At 32.6% G+C, this 18,395-nt stretch overlaps 1 protein-coding gene across 1 annotated transcript in view; it reads left to right on the plus strand.

Annotated features, from left to right (window-relative positions):
• MYO16 (myosin XVI) overlaps positions 1–18,395 on the plus strand; it is a 713,480-nt gene that overhangs the window by 591,069 nt on the left and 104,016 nt on the right. Inside the window, exon 29 of the mRNA XM_031958702.1 lies at positions 11,958–12,054. Coding sequence (XP_031814562.1) covers positions 11,958–12,054 — 97 coding nt within the window. The remainder of the gene's footprint in view (positions 1–11,957; positions 12,055–18,395) is intronic.

Here is an 18,395-nt window from a genome sequence, read left to right on the forward strand (position 1 = left end):
TAATTTCTGACTGCTAGAATTTTATCCTTCATTTATCTCCTACCTCTTCATCATTTTGCATCCCCTTTCCATCATTTCTTCCCTTCTTCCTATAAACTCACTTTTTATCTTACTTCAAAAAAGCCTTCACCAGCTAATGTCTTCTCCTATTGTTCTATTTCAATTTAACTACAGATCATTTAACATTGAGTTCAATCATTGCTCCTTCCAGTTCCACACCACTCTATCACTCCTTAATTCTTTGAAGTGTAACTCTGCCCCTACTCTTCTACTGCAAAGTATACTGGCAAATGTCGCTATTGATATTTTAAACTCTAAATCTGGGAAATTATGTAACTACAATTTTTTCTTCACTTCTTCAAAGCATTTGGCAGTTTTGAAAATTCCCTTCTTTTGAAATTTTCCTTCCTTACTTTTTATGATATAATACTATTCTGATTGACCTCTTACCTCTCTCAACACTTCTACTAGATCTGCTGTGCTGATAATTTTCTTTCTCTTACCCCTTAATGTAAGTAATCCAAGTAAGTCCAAAAGCTCAGTACTTATATCTCTTATAGCACTTTGTTTTCTATAAGAATTTTTATATTCCTATGTTTTTTTATCCATCTGTATTACCAGCATGACTGTGAAATCTACATATCCATTTTTGAATTTCTCCTGAAATTTAAGTATTTTCTGAACATCTCTATTTGGATGTCCCATCATTATCTTAAATTCAGGAGTTCATAAGTTTGGATCTATAAATGTTTATTTTTAATGTTTTGATGACCTTATTGCAATATATTTGGTTTCTTTGTAGTCCCATATATTTATCTTACACATTTTTTAAAAATTCTACAACTGTCTTCCATTTTTGCCAGATTAACAAAGAGCTCCATGACACACACACACAAAATTATAACCTCTGTCTCAAATAGGGATGTATAAATCAAATTTATCCCACACAATTACACCCCTGCTATGAGATTTTCCCATTTCATTTGATTATACATCAATTTCCCATTCTTAAAGTTATTTTCCTACTTGCTTCTTCTATAAACCACCAAACCAACTTGTGTCCACACATTGCTTCCAGACAATAATTATTTTTTAAACATAGGCTTGTATATTCCAGTATCTATATTCAAAAACAATAAGATCAAAACCAACAACTTTTTTCCTTCCCAATTGCCTAAAAGTCCAAACTCCTTATATTGGTGTTCACATCAATTTATACTTAGTTCCAATCTACCTTTCTAACTTTCCCCAAAACTCTTATGACTGAAAATTTCAGCCCCCTATTTTTTCTAATTGTTTCTTGAATCTGTCTTGGATATTTATGGTCCCATAGATTTGTTCACACATTCTTCATGCCCCAAAATAGTCTTTTCCGTCTGCTCTTATACCTACATCCATCTTTTGACCAAATGGCCATCTCATAGCTATTGTTAAAAATCCGATTCAAATATTTCTACTTTTAAACAAAGTTTTTTTAATCATTCCAGTCCACAGTGAATACCCCCCTCTTTTGTAATGATATAGTATGATTTATCTGCTACCATTCATTTGGTTTAATGAACTGCTTAATTGAACTGTTCATATTTACAAATCTTTCCCCCAATTATTCCATAGAGCCATTGGAAGGAAGATAATGAGACTTATATGACTTTGAGTCACCCTTGTACCCATTAGGTGGTCCATGACTCTATTTATTATCTGATGGGTTGGGCAGATGTGACCTGGCAGTTTTACTTGCTTTTGCTATTTCTGAGTTTTGCTTTCATGTTTAGCCTTGAGCACATTTTGCCTTTGAGATTTAGTTCACCACTATGAATGACATGTCACCTTTGGTGATGAACAGATAGATGACATGCCCCCTCCTTTCCAATGCCTGTCTCACAGATTTGTTCTGCATTGCTCACAGACAGTACCAACTGTTCTTCCTGTTGATTGCCAGAATAAGTCAGTAGTTGAAAAAAAAGACCACAAATTGTGGAAAATAACCAGGGATGGTGGATGGGAATAACATTTTATAATAATTCTAGTTAGGCAATCTTTTTTATGATTTTGAAAACGCAGTGGACATGGTAGAGCAAACAGTAGTTTTAAAGGCTCTTCTTCGACAAGGAGCCTCTAAGTAGTAAATCAAAATTAGACAAGATTATATGACATATAATCACACATAAATTATTTTCAGTGCTCCATTAGAATATTGATATCAGGTGAAATGTTAAATTGCAAGAGGTATTTGGTGGTCATGTAAAATGTCCAGTATAGTCAGAAACACCCTTTTACCCCAATAAAGATATATCATTATGAGATTCTCCATAGTCCATATTCACTAATATATTAATGCATTAATTCTATGAGGTCTCAGATCACAACAAAGCTTCTGTGATGAAATACACAGTAATGTGAGAGAGATGAATATAATATCTACAGTACTAAAATGAAGTTGACAAAAAATCCCACATATTGACTAGATTATGACATAGGACATATCTAAATGCATATGTGTATATGTATTGTGTGTGTGCACATGTGTGTGTGTATGCATTGTGTATATGTACATATATCTGGGTTAGCAGCTAGGTGGCACAGTGGATAGAGCACTAGGCTTGGACTCAGGAGGCCTCATCTTCCTGAGTTCAAATCTGACATCAGACACTTACTACCTATATGAACTTGGACAAATCACTTAATCCTATTTGCCTCAATTCCTTGTATGTAAAATGAACTAGAGAAGGAAATAGGAAGCCTCACTCCAGTATCTTTGCCAAGAAAACCCCAAATTGGGTCATGAACAATAGGATATGATTGAGTAACAATAAACATATGTATATAGATATAGACAGAGATATAGATAATAGATTTGGATCTTGAAAATTCTGTGGTTGGTCAATCAAGTGGGCTCAGAAATGAAGAAAAAATGATATGGCTAAGCTGTTTTTGTTTCACTTTCTGTGAATAGTAAATAGGAAACTGTTTACTACTATAAAAGTTCACCTCATCAATATTTTTCTACTGAAACTTCATCATATTAAATTCTGGAAAACCATGCTATAATAAGAATAAAGGTTATAAGTTGCCTAAAGAGCAATAAAATGCTTATAGGGCATAAAAATGAGTTGCCCTGTTAACAATTTTGACCTCGAGCAAGAAAAATCATAAATAAGTCATAATTTGAGATATTTATGTCAAGCAAAGAATTAGATTAGATATGTCATAAAAATGATTGGCATCAGATGAATAACTTGCATGATCAATTGCTACCTCACAAATTGATTTAATAGTCAAAATTAATCCCAAGCATTATATAGAAAGCTCTACAGAAACAGAGGAAAATCAAACAAAAATCAGAAAAGATGAGATAGATTGAATAGATTGGGAGAGATTACTTTCTGAATTATTAGAGAAAGTAGCTTCATTGATGAAATCACAGATATTTCAAAATATTATTCTTGAGAAACAATTGCACTTATCTGAATAAACTATTTAAGGGGAGTTGGAGTAAATAAGTAGGTACAAACACAGATCATTTTTGACTCAAAGATAAGTCTTTCAAAAAATGTCAACCTTAGTCAATGGCTTTGACACTTTGACCAATGAGAATTAGCCAACAAAGAGCCATCATCTTTTTCCTCTAAAGAAAAATTGTTTTAATTGCCTTGAGAACTAGAGATGTTAGTAACTCAGGAAAGCTGTTCATATTCCACTATATGTTCTCTCTACTACCAGCAAGGGATGATTGTAGGCTGTAGAAAAAGTATATGTTAATGTACTATAATATATAGAAATAAGTCCCTCTTTTGAACTGACTTGGGGGTGGAAGAGACATAACAGTGTGAACCCTAGGAAAAGACTGGAGAGCCAGATCTTTAAAAAGAGAGAGAGAGAGAGAGTTGTACCAGAGAAGCTATAGAAGAGAAAAAAGACTTTGTACAAGCAGACTGCAAATGAACTAACATGGAAGTGTAGGATGCTGTAGGGCATGGCATGACTTGCCCAAAGCTTTACCTGTGGGAACTCCTTGAGAAATGACTATGCTCAAAAGACTTAGTTTAAAGATTCTAAGGAGGTTATTACAATATCAATCACCACCACAACAAAAAGAAAACCAGGTAAATGATCAAAAACCTCATGATTTGAAAAGGTGCACAAGTCATATTTCAACTAACAGGATTTATTTTTTTCTGGAAAACATTATATAAGATTGAACTTTATAAGAGGTAGATCCATATGAAATATGTTATGAACTCAATGCAATTAATAACAATACTTTGCAGAGAATCTTTTTTAAATTATCTCATTTGAAACTCAGGAGCTATGTACTACAAACATTATCCTCACTTCGCAGTTCAGTCATCTGAGGCTCAGAGAGGCTAAGATACTTGTCTATGGATGCACATAATTTCGGAAATAAGATTAACATTCAAGTATTTCTAATGAGACGAACATTCTAATCAAAAGGCTATACTCTGCCTCTCACTCCTAGAGTTCTTAGTGCTCAGATAGTCTGATTATAACCATTAACTATAAATCAAAGATAACTGAGTGAATGAGACTATAATAGCCTTTTAGTACCCACTTTTGAATTAGACAAGAATAATTCATTAATTATGTTATTCCAAAATAACATTGGTCATATCAAGGTTATATTTAGGATGCCTACAAAGTCATTATTATATGCGGCATGCCTATAAGTGAAAGGTCAGATAGATAAAGAAGGTTGTTCTTTACTTTGGAAAAAATGAAAAATGTAACTCACCTGCTCTATAGACAAATTCCATTTTGTTAAAATGGTTTAGACCATGTTTGTCCCTTTAGCCTCAAACAGTATTTTAGGAGAGGAAATAATTGGTAAGGTGTTATTTACAAAGGAAAAATAAAAGGACTTTGGATTAGATATAGAGAGAGACAATATTTTAATTTCAATTAAGAAAGTGAAGGTTATTTTGTATACCTTAACCAAACTTTTAACATGCCACATTATTGAAATATATGTGCACACACAAGAATATGTTTTATGAGAATATTTCTGATAGAAAATGTGAATGGACAGAATTAAAGAGCTTAATTGGACTGACCAAAGAGGACATCCAGAAAAAAAAAAAAGACCTGGAGTAGTCTGTCTCACCACATGTGTTCTCAAAACAGAAAGCAACTCAAGGGAATCAAATTCTAAATAAAATTTTGATATATGTAAGAGCCCTTCTAATATCTGCTGATATGTTTAAATTTTCACATATAAGGTTAGAAATCTATAGGAAAGACATATTTAGAACCTTGACAAAACTTATTGTGGCTTTCTGAGTATAGTGAACTCTGTAGTATACAAGCCCAACAAAATAGGAAACCTTGAGTTAATATGCCAGTTTGAATAAGTAGCAGGTTTAGGTTCTTATGCAGATACTTTAGAGCAGATTAATTACCCTATAGCAGCATATGAGCAAATTGCTTCTGTTGCTATCAAAGTAAGGGGCACCCTCCCAGGAAGACAAAATAGAGGGGAAGCCTTCATGAAAATAGCACTTATATGTGAAACCAAACCAAAGGCAATAGTACTTTATGTTTAGAAGAACAAATACCATTCATTCTCTCTTCTAATCTCCAAAGTTAAGCCTAACACTGGATGCATCCATTGAATATCTTCTATCAATTTTTGAAAGTCATTTAAGGTTCAACTTCTCTGTTCTTAAACAAAGTTTTTGTACTGTAAGGGTATATTTCATATTCTAAATATTGAAAAGGAGCATGTCTTTTAATTTTTTCTGGAGCTATATGCAATTTGTAGTACCTTAGTGTGTCTATGGTCTTTTGTAGACATGCTTCTAAAATTTGTTCCTTGGGTGTACACCCCAAAATATCATCCATGTAATGTAACAACATAACTTTTGGAAATGTTTTTCTTAATGGAGTAAGAGCAGCAGCCACATACATTTGATACACAGTGGGGCTATTTTTCATTCCCTGTGACAAAACTGTCCATTCATATCTTTTATAGGCTCAGCTATGTTAATACTGGGCACTGAAAAGGCAAATCTTTTCATATCTTCCATATCCAGAGGGATAGAATAGAAACAATCCTTAATATTAATAACCTAGAGGCCATTCTCTAGGCAATTAAGTAGGAGATGGAAGCCCAGGCTGAAGAGTTCCCATAGTTTCCATCTGTTCATTTACTTTTCTTAAATCAGTCAACATCCTCCATTTTCCAAATTTCTTTTTTACAACAAATACAGGGGAATTCAAAGGACTTAGAGAAGGTTGTAAGTTCCTTGGTCAAGTTGCTCTTGTACTATATCTAATAAGGCCTGAATTTTTTTCACTAGCTAAGAGCCACTGTATCAGTTTTCTATTGAATGGGAACAGATGAGAGTGCAGGCAGGCCTTCAACAGCAACTCTGCCTAAAAAGCCAGAGTACTCAATTGTAATCCTAACTGTTGTAAGATATCTCTTCCTTATAGATTGATGGGTATTTTTTCTACTACAAAAGGAGTAAAAATTCCTGTTTCACCTTCAAATATCCACCTCAAAAGGGTAGCACTACAGCTGCTATTGCTCCTCCTATGCTAGATATGTAGGTGTCTGCCTTAATCTTTGGCCAATGACCGGGTCAATTGTCACCTCTAATGACTGTAAAATCTGTACCTTATCTACTAATCCTTTCAATGGTATGGTATTTACATAAATAGTGAGATTGATCAGTCAGCTATAATAGTGCAGTCCAGAATATTCCTGAATTCTGTTGCTGGGAGTCAAAATCTAGGCAAATATCACCAAAATGCCTATTAGGAATGTGTATCAGTAAACCTAATGCTACTACTTCTCCTGGGCAATAAGTCACGCATTGTCTACCTGTATTAATGACTGAGATATTAGCTACACATCCCCAGTTTCCCACATCAGTGTATGGAGAGACACTGTTTTGTAAGCACTCTCAGGAGGTGAAATGGTCAGGCCTACAGTTCCTGGAGGCAAAAGATCTATAGGCTAGACAGGGACAGATTTCACCTCTCCAAGGGAATATCTCAGTAGTCCCAGCTGTACACAACTCTATTCTTCCCACTTGTAATCTCTTTCCCCCATCAAGTTGCTTCTTGGCTGATTGATCATTGGAGTATGGAACTTCTCAAGAAGTGTAACATCAGCTGCCATCATGCTCCAAGTGTTTTTTTCCATGGGGTCCTGGAGCTGAGCCCCATTTGCCATTTCCCTGAGTCAATCTACATTCCGATGACCAATGGAAGCCTTTGTTGCATTTTGGACATAGAATTTTCGGTCTTGTTCTCCCATCCTGTTTTTTATGCCAAAAAAGTAGGGCTTTGAGATGCCCTACTTTATCACATTGAAAGCATTGATGAGTCTCTCAGGAAATCCCTTGCCAAAAGGGACCCTGTCTTCCCATGTTCCATTCTTGAAAAGTCTGCATCATAGCCTGGGTATAAAAGGTATTTTTATCCACTGAGGCACAGTGTCTTATCATCTCCTCTAAAGGAGCATCCTTATGTAGTCCTAGTATAATTCTTCTATAAACTGCATTTGCATTTTCTCTAGCAAGTTGAATTATCATAATTTCTGTTGCTGCATTTTCACGAATAGTTTGTATGACAGCTGTCTGTAGACATCCATGAAATTAGCAAAGGGATCATTTGGACCTTGTGCTATTTTCATGAAGGCTTCCCCTCTATTTTGTCTTCCTGGGAGGGTGCCCCTTACTTTGATAGCAACAGAAGCAATTTGCTCATATGCTGCTATAGGGTAATTAATCTGCTCTAAAGTATCTGCATAAGAACCTAAACCTGCTAGTTATTCAAACTGGCATATTAACTCAAGGTTTCCTATTTTGTTGGGCTTGTATACTACAGAGTTCACTATACTCAGAAAGCCACAATAAGTTTTGTCAAGGTTCTAAATATGTCTTTCCTATAGATTTCTAATAACTAGGGGTTAAAATTTCATAAGCCAAATTCTCTAATCCATAAGATGATGTAGAACCATAAAGAGTGCAAGCCTTTTTCAGATCTTTGAGAATTTCCAGATTAAAAGGAGTGTATCTTCTTCATGCTTGATCTGAAGAGTCAAACTCTTCAATCACAGGGTATGTTTCTATTCTCAAAATCAGATGTATCCTGTCCTTCCTCTTTAACTTTAACTAATGCCTTTAGTAATTGTGTCATAGGGAGTGGACAAAGTTGATGCATGGGTGGTGCTGATGGTGTCACTGCCCTTCCCCCTCCTCCTCTTCCCTCCATCCTCAGAGGCAAAATTGAGGGGGCAGGGTCAAAAGATGGAAAATCCCCTAAGGGTGCTTGCTAAGAAGCACCACACTCCTTAAGTTCATCAGCATTGTATTTAACTCCTTTCTTGTCCAATTCTTCATGCTTTTCAGCTGCTTTATCAGTACCATCCCCCTCCTGTTCTTTTTCCCCCACTTCCTTGTCTGGATGTCCACACTAATTTTTTTCCTTATTTTTAAACTTGTAGGATTCCTTAAAGCCAATTGTAGTACATTGTATACATAGAATGTTTCCTCAGGAATTGAATCAGGACCCTTACCTTCATAATATTCAATTAGTTGCTCTCCCACTAGTTTCCACATATCTGGCTCTAATTTTTCTTCCTTAGAGAACCAAGGAGACGTGCACTCTAATATATTTAGGAGTCTGGAGATCTGCTTCCAAGTTATCAACAAACATTGCTTCTTTATTAACCTAACTATTCATTCTACACACTTTCTTTGGGGTGGGAGAGGCTCTTTTTTTAGTTTTTGCCCCATTTCAGCTGGAAAATGAAAGTGACTAGCTTAGCCCTTACCAAAGTTTCCTGCTTGTCTATTTTTGTATTCACCGTATTTCAGGATCTCCACTGAGCTTAATATCATGTCATTTGAACTGCTGTGTGTAGGTCCTTAAATCCAGAGCCTCAAAATGTAGCGTGTTTCTTTCAGTGCCCCATGTTTGGATGCCAAAATGTAATGTCTAGGCTAGCTTTCTCTAGGATCTCTCTGGAGTCTGAGATCGAGCTCCAGCACACTCTCTCTCTCTATTCTGCTTATGTCAAGTCCTCTCAGCCCTTATATATCTTAGTACAATTACATTACTACAACACACTGAAATGTGTCATCTGTAGAACCATTACATCACCATACTAAGTATATGTAAACTAAAGAACAATTATTTCATCGATCACACTGAGTAAACACCCTGTTATAAGTATCCTTGTTTCAAGTATACTTTTCCAAGTTCTGGCCCTCTACAATGTGTGTGTGTGTGTGTGTGTGTGTGTGTGTGTGTATGTGTGTGTGTATAGACATATATATATCAAAAAAATTCTGATGGTATATGCAATGATACACAACATACATACAAAGATTTGAGAGTTGTTTTTTTTTTCCATATCTTTTTGGTACCAAAGAGTTTTTTAATATATTAATCATCTTTCATTTTTTCACTTTCGATTCTTTTATATTTATTGTAGAATATACATACACGTATTGTTTTCTTTCCTCTACTTACTTCACTTTGTCTCATTATTTAATGTCTTTCTGTGATTTTTTTTTTATATTCATCTTATTTACTGCTTCTTCAGGATAGTAATACTGTGTTCTGTCTGTCATGTACTACAATTTGTTTAGAGATTCATTAATCAATGGGCATCTATTTTGCTTCCAGTTCTTTGCAACTACAAAAGTGCTGCTAAAGATTTTGGTATTTTTGGAATCTGTTTTTGTCAGTAATCTCCTTGGGCTATAAATAAGTGCTTTCAATAATTTTTTTGGCAATCATTTTCATGACTATCATTATACTTGATTGAGTTGATCTTACCATTGTAGCAGATTTGTGAGAGCTGGATATGTAAAAATTTAGAAGAATCGTATTTTCAGTAAGTAGGTTTGTTCCATAATGTTTTACATAAAAAAGAATATTGTTCTTCAGGTGATGTTCTATGAAAAATTTTCAAATTTACTATTCAAGTCCTATTTTGTAATACCTTAATTACAATAGAGACTGTGTATCATAAAAAAAGTTAGCATATTGGGCATAGGATCAAAAGATTATAAATTCATATTCTGCCTCTGACACTTATTTATTTAATCCCGGACAAGACACTTAACCTCTACATACTTCAGGAAAATCCCTACAATTTATTTACTAAATTATAGATGTGTTTTAAACTAATACTAAAAAATCACAGATTCTTCAAATGTTCATAAGTGAATTATGTTATATTAGAAGTCTAAAGGATAAACAAATAAAATCTGGACTATGTTTCTAGATGGAATTCATGTATATATATTTTATTCATGTGTGTATCTTATACTATACATTTCCATTAATATAAATTAATAACATAAATATGCAAGTGGAATAAATGATCAGTACTATTAAAAAAGACCAAAAAGAATATCTAAAAGTCTAAATAATAAAATATTTTAAATATGCATCTTTTTTGGTTTAAAGTACATTAAACATGGTAACTCAAACTATGTTAAATTAGTGTTGTCCCAAAGAAGTTCAATCGTAAAAATCTGTTTAGCATATAGAGACAAGTGATTTATAATTAGCATGTCAGTTGTTAAAATGATGAGTGAAAAATCATCAAGGGACTTGAAGATGAGTAAAATGCTTTGTTGTCTTGAGTATTTCAAATATTACTCCTTGTCATTCATTGAGTTTACATGATTAATTTTCATTATCTTTGAAGAGGGTATGATTAACAAAAGTAAACATGGCACAGCTCCTATCTCAATTAACACAAATTCCAAATTATGACAGCTGAAAATAATGAAGAATACCTGTGATCAAAATCCCATTTCTGAAACTTCCAATGCAAACTTAAGTGTTTTTTTTTTTTCATCTTTTTTATTATTATATTTTATTATTTGGAACAAGATCAGCTAAATTCAACCTGGTAATTTAAAAAATTCCCATAATCTTATTTTTACAGTTTGATTCAAAGGACTGCTTCTTTGTTAATATTATTTGCATAGATGATAAGGAAAGATCAGTTATAAAGACAATGATAACCAAAAACAAACATCGTCATGCTGTATGGTGATTATTCATTTGTCAAAAGCAGGTTTCCAAAATCCAGAACTTAGACTTGAATATCATTGTTATCATCATGTCAGACATTTAATAAGTACTCCAGTGTGTTTCACAGTGGACTAGAAATCCCTAGGTGATATGTTTAATAGATAAGAGATTCTAATTAGCATATCACTTGGTAAAATATCAAAATGCAGAAAGTCTAAGGCCTGAAAATATTTTAAGTAGTTTGTTGGCTTGAAGATTTTAAAACATCCTTTCTCATAACCATGTTGAAAACATTATTTTGTATTACAGAGATTAATTCAATAGAAACGTCTTTTTTCATGGAAATAGGAAATTCCAAAAGAAATAACGTTGTTTGTTTAAAAAGCAGAAACACATTCAGCAAAATGTCTGTGTCCTATAACATGGTGGTGCCCCTATTTGCATATATTTTCCTTTTGTTTATTTCTGGTAGAAAATTTAAGGTAAGAAAAGGATTACAAAGGAAAGGGGGGGGAAATGGTTTCTGAAGATCAAACAAATAGAATTCATTCATATCTAAATTCCTGTTTTCAAGCAAGAATGATAAAGTCAGTTCTGTAGTTTTTTCACCAAGACACACAAATACAGAAATTACATTGTTGATACGTTTGTCCAAAGATTTTAATATTCATATGAAAACATTAGTTCCTGATTATTTAAAATTGTGTATAGTATAAAATTCCTGAAAAGAAAGGCCTTTCAAAGATGTACTTGTATATAATACATGTGATCGTGTTAAGAAAGGAGACACAGTAGTGAGGGGAAAAAAGCTGTTATTGCTTTTGGTGCTCCCTCCTAGTCTTCTCCTGGAAAAAATCTCTGTTCTGTGATTATTTACCCATCATCATTTTGGCATTTCCTTGTTGTTGAATGTTTCCCTGCTGTTTGTGTTTTAGACAGGAGTCCGAAAAGTGTTTCTAAAATACTGGCAAGCTGACCAACTCAATGATTTGTGCCTTCAGCTCCAGAAGAAAATTATAACCTGTCAAAAAGGTAACAATTACATGTGGATATTTCTGAACTGTATTTTTTTGCATATCCATACAAAGCTGTTGTGTACAGTAGAATTTTTAATCTCTAAAATGTAATAATTATACATCCATATTCCTGAAGTGTTTTTTATTTGTTTTGCACACTTATTTGGCATTGATGTAAAGTACAAACTTTTGATTTGTATAGAATTCACTTTTCAATTGACCATAACATTAATTATCTGGCACAGTATTTATATAAGTAGTAGGGTTATAGAGCATTCTCTATTAGCAAATCAAACCTTAACTTAGTCATTTGTTTTATACTCCTATGATGTATAGAAGAGGAATTTAATTCATTGATATTTTCTTGATTAATTTCTACAAAGATGTTATGGCAACAACCACTGAAATTCTCTTCTGGTTTTTCCATGAAATGTTGAGCTGACCCTGGGTTGCCAAAGTCAATGCCAGAGGACTACAAGTGCTGTCATATACAGACTTGGTAATGGGCTGTTTGTTAGCATCTAAGTTGTTAAGAGTTCATCACCATTTTACCAATAGGGTGATAAATTTTTAGCTATAGCCATTTTAAAAGACCATCTACTAACATGTAATACTACTATTACCACTGCCACTATTAACACCACTACCACTACCACCACTACTACTAACTAGCATTTATGTAGTGTTTTAGAACTTGTAAAGTGCTTTAACAGAGATTATCTTGTTTGATCCTCATAACAAGCCCAGGTAGCTGTTAGTATTAATTTCATTGTATAGATAAGAGCAGTGAGGCTGAAAGATGAAGTATTTTACCTAGGGTCATAAAACAAGTAAGTTTCTGAGGCAAGTTTTAAATGCAAGTCTTTCTTAAGTTTCATACCTTAGATGAGGCTATAATCTTAAACTTAGGTCCTTAAGACTATTTGTTAAAGTGTAGGGAAGTGTGATGGGGAAGGAATGATATACATTGATAAAAATACAAATTTTTTTAAAATACTGAAATATAACAGAAATATAAGATTATATATGTACATATACACAGACTATATATTGTGTGTGTTAAAGTTAAATAACAGTGGAAGAAATGATGAATTTGGAATTATAGGAAGAGGATGAGAAAGAGTTGGAGGACGAAAAAGAGTATTATTATTACAATTTAGTAAATGGCCTTTTAGAATTGCTGTGGATAAAATGGTATCACCCTACAGCCAAGCTGGCAATAAGTCATAAAAACTTAAGTACTCAGGAAGTAAGACAACACACACAGTCCATCATCAAGTCTGCCTCTGAAGCCTGAGTGTGTATATGTGTGGGTGTGTGTGGGTTTGAAGAGGTTAGTCTAGATAACTCTTGAGGTATATTCTATCTCTAAATCTCATTATCTCTGATCTTATTATTTATTTACTATTGGAATTTTACATATGGCTACATTGTCCATTAATGCCACAGAAAGAAAATACTTCATTTACCCTTTATATATGGAGAGAAATAAAATTCTCCAGCTTCTATTCCAAGGGTAAAAAAAAAAAAAACTAATATGTAAGGTTTGCAAAGCTTGTCATATATTACATGATTTCATTATCACAACAAGCTTCTGAGGTAAATATTATTATCTCTAATAGATATGAAACTAAGTGTAAGAGAATTTGTGACTCGTCCAAACTTATTAATATTTTGATGTTTTGGACTTTTTTAGCTTTTAAAATATTTTCTTTTTAAATATATCTTGGGCAAAAAAAATTTTTTTTACATATTTCTTTTTCTGTTTCATTTGGGTTTGTTATGACATGGCTTAGACAAATCTTTAGATGATTTTAAAAATTGATTTAACAGGAAAAGAACATGCTTGGATCAATTTAATTAATATAATTTTAAATTGTACTTATTGCCACAAATTTAAACTATGTGGAAAGGAAGCAAGTGAAGGATTATTGTCATTTAAAAAAAAATTTGGGGAGAGATTTTTTTTAATATTCCTAATAGTAGAATCTTAGAATTTAAAGCAAATAATACCACAAACCTATGGTAAAGATGCAACATGTTGTAACCTTTGTGGAAAGCTCTTCATAGATTTACTTACAATAAGGAAAATGTGTAATCCATCTTCCAAAAAGAAAAACCAAAGAAAATATTTGCATTAAATAGTTTCATAGCTTTTGTTGATATGCTCTATGCAGCTGAGATGGAAGAAATATATACTGACTGGTAAATGCAGAAAGGGGCATCATGGAATAATGGATTTAGAATCAAAAAACCTATGTTGAAGTTCTGTCTCTTTGAATTAAATGGTTGCATTTCCCTGGACAAATCATTGATTTTCTTTTACCTCAGTTTTATCATCTGAAAAATAGGAAAAAAATTATAAAGCATATATTATTTCATAAAATTGTTGGAAGCATCAAATGAGTAAATACATATATATACATATGTAAATATGCATAGATATGTGTGTGAATAAATATGTATATATGCACATATATACAAACATTCACATATAGCTTTCTAAACTTAAAGCCTACAAACATTGTTTTTCTACCTAATTCTGTATGTGAAGGATAATAGCAGTACAACAAGAAATATTTAAGCAGAAGCTGAGACAACACTTAGAGGGGTAGTGTTGGTAAATGTTTAACAAATAATTGATTGGGATTGATGGGAATCCCTTCAAATTTGAATTTTTTGCCACCACAGAAAGTTATTATCGATATTTTTGTATATGTAGGACCTTTTCCTTTTCCTTTGGTCTCTTTAGGATATAGGCCTAATAGTAGTATTGTTGGGTCAAAGGATATGTATGCACAGCTTTATAGACCTTTAGGTTTAGTTCTAAATTTTTCAGAATGATTAGAGTATTATACAACCATACCAATAGTGGATTACTATCCCAATTTTTCCACATCCCCTCCATCAGTTATCATTTTCCTTTTCTGTTATCTTGACCAATCTCTAATCAATAGTGACTTAGAACATTTTAATGACTTTTGATAACCACATATTTTCATCCTTTGACCATTTCCAAATTGCAGAATGACTCATAAATTTAACTCCGTTTTCTATATATTTGAGAAATGAAGCCTTTGTAAGAGAAACTTGCTAATTTTTTCTCAGTTTCTTGCTTTCCTTTTATCTTGGTTGAATTGGACAAACTTTTTAATTAAATATAATCAGAAGTATCTTTTTTATATCCTGTAATACTTTTTATCTCTATTTTTGGCCATAACTTCTTTAGTTATCCATAAATCTGACAGATAAAGTATCCCATACTTCCTTAATTTGCTTATGGTGTCAGATTTTATTACTTTGGTATCTGTTGCGAGATGTGGGTCTATATCTAATTTCTACCAAACTGCTTTCCAGTTTTTCCAGCCTTTTTTTTTTTTTTGGTCAAATAGTCAACTTCCTCTCAAAAGTTTGGACTTTTGATTTTATTAAACATTACATTATTATGGTGATTTACTGCTGTGTATTGTCCATCTAATCTAGTCTACTGATCCACTACTTTATTCCTTAACCAGTAGTATATTGTTTAGATTATTATTACTTTGTAATATAGTTTGAAATCTGGCACTGAGAAACCACCCCTTCACATTTTTAAAAATTGATTTCCTTTATATTCTTGACCTTTTATTCTTTCAAGTGTGGTTTGTTATTATCTTTTATAGCTCTATAAAATAACATTTTTTTGGAAGTTAGATTGGTATGGCACCAAAGAAATAAATTAATTTAGATAGAATTTTTATTATATTGACATTGACATGAACAATTAATATTTCTCTAATTATTTATATCCGACTTTATCATGTGAAAAGTTTTTTTTTGTAATTGTGTTCACATACTTCCTTGGTTTGTCTTGACAGGTAGACTCTCCAATATTTTATATTGTCTATATTTATTTCTCTTTTTAGCTCTTCCTGCAGGTCTTTGTTGGTAACATATAAAAATGTTGTAAATTTATATAGGTTTTTTTTAATGTTCTTCAACTTTATTAAAGTTGTTTTATTTTAATGGGTTTTTTTAAAGTTGATTCTCTAGGATTTGCTAAGTATACCTTCAGATCATCTGTACAGAATTATTATATTTAATTTTTGTTATGTTTTCTCCATTTTTAAGTCCAGATAATTCACAAAATAATAAATCAAACTCTTAATTGTATTGTTTGCTCACTTTTGAGGTATAAATGCTCTCAATAAAAAGTTAACAATGGTTTTCACATGTTGACTCCTATGGTGGCTAGATGTTAGTTTCCTCTTTCATTGACATTTTACTATTTCCTCCTATTCCACACTTGAAAAGTTTCATCAGTGGGGATCCTTGCTCCCATATAATTTATCTTCTACCCTTTCAGAGTTATTGATTCTAACTAGGGCAAGTTACAAATAAATTAATCTCTCATACACCAAATATATAATATATAATGTCAGCTCTCTTCCCTTACTGACTCATCCCTACTGCTTGTCCAAATCACTTTAGGTTACCCTTATTGATTCTTGAACTTATCCCCAAAGCATCTCTTCTGACACCTTTCCTATTCTCTCTCCAATTAATAAACTGCTTTCCCAATTTTTAAAGTTTTGGCAAATGATTTAGGGTCTTTCTTCACTGTGGTTGAGGTCACACTATAAAAGCTCACAAAGTTTTCCTTTGCTCAAAACTTCATAGTATCATCATCCTCCTTGTTCTCTTTTTATCCTTCTTGTCTTCCTACGTGTTTGATCCTATTTCCCTCTCACTTCTTTCAGAACCTTACTCTAGAAATTATTTCCTCTCTCAAATATCTTTAAATGTTTTCTTTCTATTGATTCCTTTCCTCTGGCCTCCAAGTGTCATTAGGTCTCCCTAAACATTTTTTTTTAAACAAAGGCCTTCTCTTCATACTTCTGGTCCATTCAGATGCTATTTCTTCTCTTGTACTGTCCTAATTGAAATAATTTTTAGTCTCCATTCTTATCAACTTTTACAATCGATCTTCTCTTCTTAATAGTTTATTAAAAGTTCTCTTTTAAATATTACAAAAATTAAATGACATGTCTCCCCTAAATTTAATCTTTCTTGACCTTTTATCAGCTTTTAACACTGTAGTTCTTCTTAATAAAGGTGGTTCTCTCTCAGAATCAGAGCTATTATAATCAGGGCCCTTTTCTTAAACTTTTATTGTCCCTTTTCTATTACCATCTGTTTCATTTGATGTTCCCCATGGTTTTGTCCTTAACTCTTTTATCTTCCTTTTTGATACTCTCATTTGTGAAAAGTCTTCACTCTCATGACTTTGAGTATATATTCTATCTGTATATGATGGGAATGGGTCCTTATTATAAATTCAGATATAACTATACATTCTCCACCTTTATAGAAAACCCAGTTTTCACTTAAATAAAAAAGATGTCATAAAAATCTCTCTGAGTATTCCTGAAAACTAGTTATTTTCTTTTCTAAACCAGTTTTTGATGCATTATATGATATGCCCAGCCTTTGCTATGATCCTGACATAGTCTCTTCAACTCAGTATTCTTAATCTATAAAAATATATAAATTTATTATATAAAAAATATTATTTTAGGATTTATATCTATAAAAAGGACCCTTTTTGTAGTTTGATTTAAGTTGTTTCCAATTTTGGGGTGAGCTTTATTGTCTCCACCTTACTTCCATTTTCACCCAAACACACATACCTTTAGGAAGGTTTGAAAAGAAGGCTGGATATTTTTGCTATAAATATAATCATTTGAATTTCAAATTATATTACCAGGAGATTATCTTTCTGAGTATAGGTATTTATTACCTTCTAGACAAAAGAAAAAAAAAAGTTTTATGAGTCTAAAATCTACTACTCTTTCTATCATCTTAAAAAATCTCATAAAAATGTCAGAAGAAAAATGGGAAATTAATTTCCTTTTGTGCCAAATCATTTTCTTAAAGTAATTAATCTTATGCTAAAGAAGTCAATTTGTGCCATACAGTATAGCTTAGATGATCAAAAAAGACAGTTGGGAATAATGATGGGGAAATGGAATCCCTTAAATTCTTTGAAATAGATGTCACTGGGTGAATGTTGTTGTCATATGAGGAAGGATATGGAACAATGAATAGTGGGGGTGGGGAGAAGCCTGATTTGTTCATTTTAATGCTTTAGTTCAAATAAGCAGACATTTATAGAGTTATCTTGAAGTTCACCCTTTCAAAAGACAAACTCTTCCTTTTTTAGAAAGAAACAAGGATGAGTAAAGATCAGCCTGTCTTTGCTTTTTTCCATCTGGTGTTCACATTTTAATTTTACAATAGTTTATATTCATGGAAGCTTGATTGTACCTTTTGCTGTTTGGTTTTTTGTTGTGGGTTTTTTTTTCAGATTAGTTCAGC

The sequence above is a fragment of the Sarcophilus harrisii genome, chromosome 3, assembly GCF_902635505.1.
Source record: "Sarcophilus harrisii chromosome 3, mSarHar1.11, whole genome shotgun sequence".
NCBI classification, from domain to species: domain Eukaryota; kingdom Metazoa; phylum Chordata; class Mammalia; order Dasyuromorphia; family Dasyuridae; genus Sarcophilus; species Sarcophilus harrisii.